At 41.1% G+C, this 9,490-nt stretch overlaps 1 protein-coding gene across 1 annotated transcript; it reads left to right on the forward strand.

Annotated features, from left to right (window-relative positions):
- Positions 1–2,496: 2,496 nt before the first annotated feature.
- LOC122051385 (mitogen-activated protein kinase kinase kinase 1-like) lies at positions 2,497–9,490 on the forward strand. The gene is made up of 9 exons (XM_042612509.1): positions 2,497–4,078; positions 5,467–5,551; positions 5,682–5,744; positions 6,060–6,217; positions 6,757–6,832; positions 6,927–6,986; positions 8,136–8,243; positions 8,706–8,954; positions 9,076–9,490. Exons 1-8 carry the CDS (start codon positions 2,754–2,756, stop codon positions 8,910–8,912), a joined length of 2,082 nt encoding a protein of 693 aa, XP_042468443.1. The 5' UTR covers positions 2,497–2,753; the 3' UTR covers positions 8,913–8,954; positions 9,076–9,490.

Below are 9,490 nucleotides of genomic sequence, written 5' to 3' on the forward strand. Positions count from 1 at the left end.
GCCGATCTTAAGGAGCTTGAGGCTGGTCCAGACACTCAAAAAAGCTCTATAAAAAGGCTCGGGAATAGAGCTCGAGAGAAATCAATTTTCCTACTACTCTCCTACTTTGTGCTCAAAGAAAAACATGATGTGAAGCTTTGTGATTGGGGAAGCTCTAGGAAGAGTGCGCCTGGAGCGCGCTGCGATCGGATTAGCTCGGCAAATTAGTTTGTTTGTATTTATTGATATGTGCTTATCTTTGTATTATGTGATTGATATACAAGAGGTTTCTTCGTTTCTGAAAAAGTTTAGGAAAGGGTGATATACATAATAGATTCTCGCTTGAGTGTCTAAGCTTTGTACGTACAAACTCTGAGAGTTAGAAACTAAGTAAAAAGTCGTGTTTTTGCATGTTGTTTTATTTTCTTACGTTGCATGTTTCTGTTGATAGAAACGAACTGCAATCGCTTCCTCTGACCCATGGAAAGAATCCTTGCCTTGTCATTTTCTAGCCTACCTATTCCCATCAACTCGAGGACTGGCAATGATTCACTTCCCTTCGTGAACTTCAAATTTCCAGAAAATACCTTATTAATTAGCCTAAAAAATACCACCAGAAATATTGCTCCCTCAGCAATCTATGCCTATCAAATGCATTAAGAGCAATCTATGCCTAAAGCAACAAAAGGAAAAGTAGGGATGAAATGGCGCAATGACACGACTTGGGCGGGGACGCGCGAGAGGAGAAAGGGTGGCGGCTGGTTCTTGCCTTGATATGGACTAGCTTCACCAACGGGGTTGCTGAGGAGACGGGGACTGTCATTCTTTCGGCGTTAGATGCGACGAATGGACTCCTCGCCAATGCCCTTGCAGGCCACCTCGGCATTGGGGGCAAGCTCGATGCGGGCCATAGTTGGCCCACTTATGGAGGACGCCGCAGACGCCGTTGCCGACGTTTTCGTTGAGGCTGACGTCGCCCTGGAGGCGGCCGGCGCGGATGGAGAGGGATAACGGGGAGGAGGGCTCCGACTGGGGGAGGCGGATGGCACATCCGTGGTTGCCGACGGAGAGAGATGCCCAGAGGGAGGCGGCCCGGTGCGGGTGGTCGTGGCGCGCGGACGGCGACGGAGGAGGAGAAGGAGGAATGCGGGAGGACCATGGAGGCGCGGTCGCATGCGAGGCGACGAGGCGGCGGTTTTGGCGGATGAACGGGAGCGGTTCGGGATCCGCTGCTGCGTTTGGTTTACAAAGGAGCGGCGACAGGCGCACTGCAATAACTCGACACCGAAGAAACGAAACCGGGGCCCGGCGTCATCGACCCGACGTCCTACACCAGAGTCCACAACTCGACCTCGCCTGTCATTGGTTTTGATAGAGTAGGGCCCACGAGCGAGCCCTCACAAAACGAGTTTAAGCCAACGTGACACGTCGCCCGACGAATTGAAACATTTTCTGCACGATTTCTGCGGACGTAGGTCGGTAGGGGGGGGGGGGGGGGGGGGGGGTGCCTATCTCCGCGGCACGAATATCAAGGGAGCAACCGACGGTGCGGAGTGAGTTTCACTAACAGACGGCGAGTGCCGTACAGGAGAGGATACGGATTTCCGCGTGGGAGCCACTGTAATCGAGCGTTGACCGTTAGCCGTGATGTCTATTTAATTACATTAAAAAGTAAATTTCGAAAATTAAACTTCCTCCATTCTTAAGTAATTACACTTTGTTTAATAAAGCCACGTAATTCCTTTTAATATCTCAATCTTAATCTCTCAACGCTGATGCGAAAATAATAGGGGGAAAAATATGATGAAAGCTTAAAATTGCAAAATGGTGTGGAAGCTCCAAGAACATGGAGTCATTTGTCAAAGTCAACTGTGAAATCTGACGGCTCCAAAATTCAATCTTCCAAACGGAGCTTCAAATGTTTAGGAAGGTGGAAAATGCTTGTGTTTGACCAAAAAAATCTTTATCTAATAAATATATACATAGTAAACGAGGATTTTAAAGAATAGCAGAATAGATTCAGTTCGATTCAATTTCTCTTTCGTGTTCATCAATTTCGTCTCTGACTCAAATTTGGTGCGTAAACTTTCGCATTCATACGTCCAACCCAGATCCAGCTCGTAATCGCTCCTGTCATCTTCTTCGAATTTGACAGTTGACAAAGGTTGAGTCTTTCGCCGAGTCGCCAATTGCCATTGCGGAAATCATGGAGCTTTATCTCTGGATCCACGGTTCGACGCGCAGATATTTTGGTGGGAGACAACTTTATCGGCGCTTCCAAAGCAAAAAGTTTGCCTTTGATTTGTTACTGTGCTGTTCTTTTTCCGTTCACGGAACGGAGGCGGAGGAGGGTGGACCATTTGGCGTCCGTCAAGTCCAATGGCTGCTTCCGTGACGCCACAGAACTAGGAAGATCCAATCGAGGAATGACGATTGAGCTGATGGATCCGACCGCCAAGATCGAGTCTTGTCGGCCGCGTTTTGTTTTGTTTTTTTCCTAGCTCTTTCCTCCCTCTCTCGTCTCTCGTTCGTTTTTGTTTCTAATCCTCATTCCCAAAGCAAACCACCACTTGCGGAATCCTCATTTGTTTCACTCGCCGGAATCGCTCCGGTTTTTGATCGACTTTGGTTTTTCTTCTCTTGATTCTGCTTGTTTGTTTGCAAAAGATTGCTGTTTTGCGGAACCCTGGCAGCGATAGCTCCTGAAGTTCGCGTCTTTGGGCGATTCCTTTTGTTCTATTTCCGTTTGATGGGTGTGGCGCCGCGACCGATCTATGTTTTTGTTCAACAATAGGAAAGATTCCTCCCGCTCGGGGCGGGGCAAGATGGAGTCCAAGCAGCAGCAGCAGGGGAGGCCGCGGCTGGAGCGGCGAAACGCGGTCAAGAAAGTGGAGCATGAGGCGGCGGAGGTATCGTGGTCCTCTTTTGCCTCCGCCCCGTCGGAAGAGACTCACAATCTCCGGGGCACGCGATCTTTGGATATCTTGCCGTCGGGGTACGCGCACCAAACCAGCTTCCGGATCGGCGGCAGCATCGAGGGCGAGGTCCATATGTTATGCCGCAGCCTTGGCCTCGACGGACCAGATGGGTTTGGAATTTCTATTGCCGACTGGGAGAGGCACAAGGTGAGGTCGTCCTCCGACATCCTTCCGAGGTCAAGGCTTCTCCAGATGGACAGTTCGACCCATACAGATCTCACCTTTCCGTCTGAAGACCTCACCTCGGCATCTGACTCAGTTCCTTCTGAGCCTATTTCAGCATCTGGAGAAGAACAAATTCACCAGACGGATCCCACAGAGAAAGATGTACAGCTTCGGCCAGATGATTTTGGCGTTTCTATTGCCGACTGGGAGAGGCACGAGGTGAGGTCGTCCTCCGACATCCGGCCGAGTTCAAGGCCTCTCCAGATGGACAGTTCAGCACAGAGAGATCTCATCTTTTCGTCTGAAGATCTCACCTCGGCATCTGACTCAGTTCCTTCTGAGCCTATTTCAGCACCTGGAGAAGAACAAGTTCACCAGATGGATCCCGCAGAGAAAGATGTACGGCTTCCTTATGCCCAAACAGCTGGAGCTACAGTTTGTGACCCCGAACCTGCAAAGTCTCCTATGACTCCCGTTGCTGGTGGAGATAGAGGAATCAGAGGAGTTAGGCCTCCGGCTCTTTCTTCTCCAAGGCCAAGGCTCGACAACAATCCACCCCCAATTCTTAAACCACCACCATCAATGAACCGCCCAGTCATCGATCATGAAAGCTCGACTTGGGACATTGTTAGGTCGTTTGCACAAGAGGAAAGTGATCTTGATGCAGACAGGTGGAAGCCTGAGGATTTGGAGAACAACGAGGATGAGGAGATTCATGTGGCAGATGAAGTCAGTGAGGAGGAGTTGCGGGAGATATGGTTCGGAGAAACGTCTGAAGATTTCACAGGGACTTCTTCTTACTCAACAATGAATGATGATGACTCATGCAGTACAACTACTGAGACAATGCTTACCATATCGCCAAATGGGAAGTTAAGAAGAAAGATAAAGTCCTGGACACGTGGTGTTCTCCTGGGAAATGGTTCCTTCGGCATGGTGTATGAAGGGATGAGCGAGTAAGTATCAGAATCTCTGCAACTCCTTGTTTATCTATGACTTAGATCCTTGATGCTTTAATTCTTTTACTGCATGATTATGATGACTTCCAGTTGGATTATGTTCATCAAGTAAGTTGATTATTGTGAAGAAAGCCTCTCTATCTATTGCATTTGATTATGATTATCTTAACAGAATTCTTTCCATTCTTGATTTTTGTTAGAAATATCCACACAGTTCTTCCTTTTTATAAGTTGTGCTCTATCTTACATATTGATCAACTTAGAATTTAACCCAATAGTTTGCTCACCAATATGTCTATGACTACTGTCGTGTCTAAGTGGTTATGACTACTTTCATGCCTCCTCATGCATGTCTTAGTTGTTTAATTTGAATTATCATGAGTGTCATCTTGTTTGAATCATGTGTATTAACCCTTTGCTTATTTTCTATGAATTAGCCATGTGCTTAGGTTCTTTTACTCATGTTTATGTTGTTAAGTTACAGGTTAGGATTTTTTTGGAAAACGACTTTACTTTTGGATGCCAATTCCTTTTATATACCCATGAGATAGAAGGGTTCCCTCATTCAATTTTCTTACATTCACTCATGATAGGAAGTTACTGGTAGAATTGGAGGCTAGTTTAGAAAATTGAAAGATTACAACCAAATGGCAAGTTGAGTCTTTTCTAAGCACTATGCGGAGGTGCTATTCTGAAGTAGTAATTGCACTACTTAGCCATAGACAAATAATCCAACACGATGGAAAACTACTTTAATTTTATGGGAAACCACTACTTAGATAAAAAAAATACATGTTAGTTCATTTCTATTTTTGTTTCTTTATGGAGTTTTGGTAGCTGAGACTTACTAATATTTGACTATTCTTTAAACATGAACCAAGTTAAAAACTTGAGTATGTTCAAGTATATTTGGTTTTCAGATGCGAATTTTTATGAGTAAGAGGAGGTTGTAAGTATTACCTTTATCTCATGTTACACCTTAAAGTATTTTCACATTTCAACTACTTTGATGGTCTTATTTTCTACACCGAAGATCATTTTGTTTTTCATCTTCTCTGTCTCCTCTCTCCATCCAAGTCAAGGTTTCTGTGTGGTTAATCTGTCTCTTTGTGGGTTTGCAATTTAGCTTTTAATCATCCAAATCTCGTGGCATGTTTATATTTGATATTTTATTTTATATTTGAGACCTATTTGTTGTCAAATGAAGTTTATTTTAGTGGGTATTGTTACTATTTTTGGTAAATGCCATAATGATGCTATTTGGTGGATCTTGCTGCATTCGGAATTTTTATTTTTGTCCTTCCTCAACTAACATTGATAGTTATGCATCAGTGACTCTATTTTTCTTCAACTAAGCCATGTTTTTTTCCTTTTTCCACATACAGAGAGGGGTTTTTTTTCGCTGTTAAAGAAGTGTCCTTGCTTGACCAAGGAGCCAATGCCCAGCAATGTATTTTTCAACTTGAACAGGTGAGTGGATGTTAGTTGGAATCGAGCTTTGTTTTCTTTTCTGCATTAATCTGTTCTTAGCGGTGTTGAATGTAAGTGAAAGTTTAGCTAACACTTCTTTTCTGTGTTATCATTTTGATTTATCTTCCAGGAGATTGCACTTTTGAGCCAGTTCGAACATGAAAATATAGTTCAGTATTATGGCACAGACAAGGTATCCTGTTTCTCCAATCCTGCTCTTTTACTTTCTCAATTCTCATGATCTTCTCTTCTGATTGATACTTTGCATTAATAGACTAGTCAATGAACAAATTCATCAACAAAAAAGTTTCTTTGCTGAAAACTTTTTTTTTTATCATGATTCTCATTCCTTTTACTTGCCTTGATTATGAGAAGCATAATATTTCTGTAAGAAAATTTTACAAGTTTATCTAGTAGTGAGATCTTTCACGTTCTATCTCGATGCCTCTCATTGAATTTGAAACTAATTGTGTGCATTCTATAATTATTTAATACATGTATTTTATAGGAAGACACAAAATTATTTATCTTCCTGGAACTCGTGACACAAGGCTCTCTTGCATCCTTATATCAAAAGTATTCCCTGCAAGATTCCCAAGTTTCAGCATACACCAGACAGATTCTAAATGGCTTAAAGTACCTTCATGATCGGAATGTTGTGCACAGGTGATGCAACTTGTTTTTGTTTGTTTTTTGGTTCCCGTAACATATAATGCTGAAGTTATGAAATCTGTATTCCATGATAGTGTTTCTTGTGCGATGCCCTAAGATTGAACGATGAGGGTTAAATAAGCTATATTCTGGAATAGTGTTTGTGGTTCAAACATATAAAGTTTAAAGTTGATATTAGATGTATGCATATCCAAGGAAGTGTCACCTTTCCCCATCCCTTTTTGGTGGAATGCTACACCCCAACTTCCATGATTTTAACTTCTTAGCTGCAGTTACGCCAATCCTCCAGAAATAGCTTGAAATTAAGGACCGACATCAAACCGTGTTTGTGACTTTGTTCCAACTATTTGAGGTTGGCTATATAATCTGAGATATTGCGATGGCAAGATTTTAGTAGCGTGCCATCACTTGGATCATGACGTAAATGTTAATATGGGTCCAAATATGATTTAGTGACATTTTCTTTACTTCTTCCAAGTGTTATTATGTTTATTAGTTGGTAAAAGGTTTTATTAAGACTAACTCTTTTTCAGAGATATTAAATGTGCAAACATATTGGTTCATGCAAATGGCTCTGTGAAACTCGCTGATTTTGGATTGGCAAAGGAGGTCGGTAGCAACATGTACATTTTTTTTCAATACATGTTCCATTTGGGTAATGCCATTATTTTTATACATAATACTGCTTTGTGAACATTTACAGATGACCAAAATCAGTATGCTGAAGTCTTGCAAAGGCAGTATATATTGGATGGCTCCTGAGGTTAGTTGCATGTACATTTTTACGAGAGTATACAAATTGACTTTTCATGAGTTACAAGTTTGATGCTACTAATTATATTGGGCAGTGGAAGTTTTTTTCTTTTGCAAAAAGTGTTTGTAGCATGCATAACAAACACCATAGTAAAGAGTATGTACTCGTATGGTTGTTTTACTGGAAGTTCATATCAGTAAAACTAAATCCAAATAAAGAATGAATGAATGACTGGAATAGAGAGAAGATTTTAGTTTTGTTTAATGGTCGAGGCTATTGTAATGTTAGAAAGTAGCCAATAAAAGAAGTTATATTATAACTGATAAAATAAGAACTACTATATCAAAGCAATTAGATAAAGGTCTATGATAAAATGAAGGGAAAAAGAACAGCTTAACATGGTTCGGATACATTTGAAGATGGCAATAGATTATATAGCTAGTGATTACAGTGGGAAGTGTACTGAATAGTGGAATGTTTAAAAAAATACTAGGTGAATAATTTTAACATTACTACTGATGATATTCTCAGGGATAAGAGTCATATAGCCGAGCTCAAATAGTCAGGATAAAAACAGTTTGAAAATAATGATAATTTTAGGCTTGGACCTAGGGGAAAGAGTAGCTTTCATCTGAGATGTTAACTAAGATTGTTCATTCTCTCTTGATATTCACGTGATCTTTTCTTTCTCTCTCTTTGACTTCTTTCCATTTAATAGAGTTAAATGGACTTGAAATTGCCTAATTAAGATACCGAAAGTGAGTCATTTCTATGCTCCTTGTAAGCAAGTTCCAACAATTCAAAAATTACCCTTTGAAGTTGCTCGACTATTCAAGGCAGTATATTGAACAGAACTAAACCGGATCATCACACAGGATCTATCTCGACCACACAGTACTGAGACATGGTAATTGACAGAGTCATTTGATATTGCAGTTCCCACTACTTCAAAGAAAATACCACATTCTGACATTTATATGTTCACTTCGAATCTGACTATTTATTGTGAAATTCGGACTTTAACCTGCCAAAATCTAAACTTGCCTGCAAGCTTAAATTCCAATCCATTTTTCTGCAAAACCTTGCAAACCAATTAGTGAAGTCACTGATGCCGCAGATGATATTCGGCTTGACATCTTCTTATTTTCAACTTTCCAGGTTGTTAATCCCAGAAGGTCATATGGACCTTCTGCTGATATATGGAGCCTCGGATGCACCGTTTTGGAGATGCTTACTCATCAGATACCATATCCTAACCTGGAGTGGGTAAGTAATTCGTGTCACGATTATGTAAATACTATTCTCCTTTTAAAATGCTTTAGATCAAACCACTTGGCTAGTAGTTTGGTGACATTTTTCTTCACCTTCTAGTTATCCAATAGCCTATTTTCTCTAATGGGGCATGTGATTCATAGGAATAGCTACTCTATTCCTTATAAATTCTCACGCAATAAACATTTCTGTGTGTTTGGTTTCGAAAAAAGAACTTGAGAGACCAGAATTCTTATGTTTGGTTCATAGATGTATTCTTACACTTCATCAAATTCACTTGCGGGTTTACGTAAACCTGATTACAAACTTGTCTTCAAATTCAACTAAAAATCTGGTTATCTTTGTCTTCAGTTTGCAGTTTAAGCTTTTTCAGCAATGTTCATTGTTGTTTTCTCTCTTTCAGCTTTTTTTTTGTTCTGCTGAACTTTAATACGAATAAATTCCTCTACATTGCAGGCACAAGCTTTGTTTAGAATTGGCCGTGGCGAACCACCTACAATTCCGATATCCTTGTCTAAAAATGCTCGTGATTTCATTAGCTTGTGCGTGAAAGTGAACCCCGAGGATCGTCCCACAGCTTCTCAACTGTTGAACCACCCATTCGTCATGAGATCTAGAGTTTCTCCGGGATCGAACTCTTCCTCCTTCAATAACGAGCGATGACAATTCGCATACATGCCAATACGAGACTTTTAAAGCATCTAGGTGAGGTTCTCTTGGTTCATTCAGAAGTTTAGAAATCTTATTCCTATTTTTACATTTCAACTCTGTACTTCTCACATATTCTTCAGAAATCTTATCCGATCATATGATTCTTCACTGTCAGAATCTTACAGTACCACAAGCTGGCGAGTCAACACAATCAGGTTGCGCAGTTGATCTCTCGTTTACTCGAAAGTTGATCCATGAGGAAAGGGCCCATGGAATTTGGCCGCACAGGAAGATCGATAATTCGATATGCATTCCTATCGCACAAGGTGAATGCATGAACTTTGTGTTCTTGACTTGAGCAAGTATTATGAGGTCGTATTTAGTTGAGACAGGAGTGTTCTAATGTGGCCCTCGTCAAGGTGGTGTTTGGTGTAAAAGTGTTCAGTGTGCTTTTCTTTTTTCAAGTGCAACTTGTTGGTAAATTAGGTTTCTTTTTTCTTTTTAACAATTAGGTTGAAATTGACTTATGTGATGCCTTTGGAGCTTGTACAAATGATATTTAATTATTTTTAAAAAAAACTTTGCCATAA

This window comes from Zingiber officinale, chromosome 3A (genome assembly GCF_018446385.1).
Source record: "Zingiber officinale cultivar Zhangliang chromosome 3A, Zo_v1.1, whole genome shotgun sequence".
NCBI classification, from domain to species: Eukaryota; Viridiplantae; Streptophyta; class Magnoliopsida; order Zingiberales; family Zingiberaceae; genus Zingiber; species Zingiber officinale.

Bases quoted from the DNA above. Each gene is read 5' to 3' on its own strand.
- LOC122051385 (XM_042612509.1), top strand. From the start codon at position 2,754: ATGTTTTTGTTCAACAATAGGAAAGATTCCTCCCGCTCGGGGCGGGGC. The intron at 4,079-5,466 runs GTAAGTATCAGA...TTCCACATACAG, and splicing joins GTGTATGAAGGGATGAGCGA to AGAGGGGTTTTTTTTCGCTG. The intron at 6,987-8,135 runs GTTAGTTGCATG...TCAACTTTCCAG, and splicing joins TATATTGGATGGCTCCTGAG to GTTGTTAATCCCAGAAGGTC.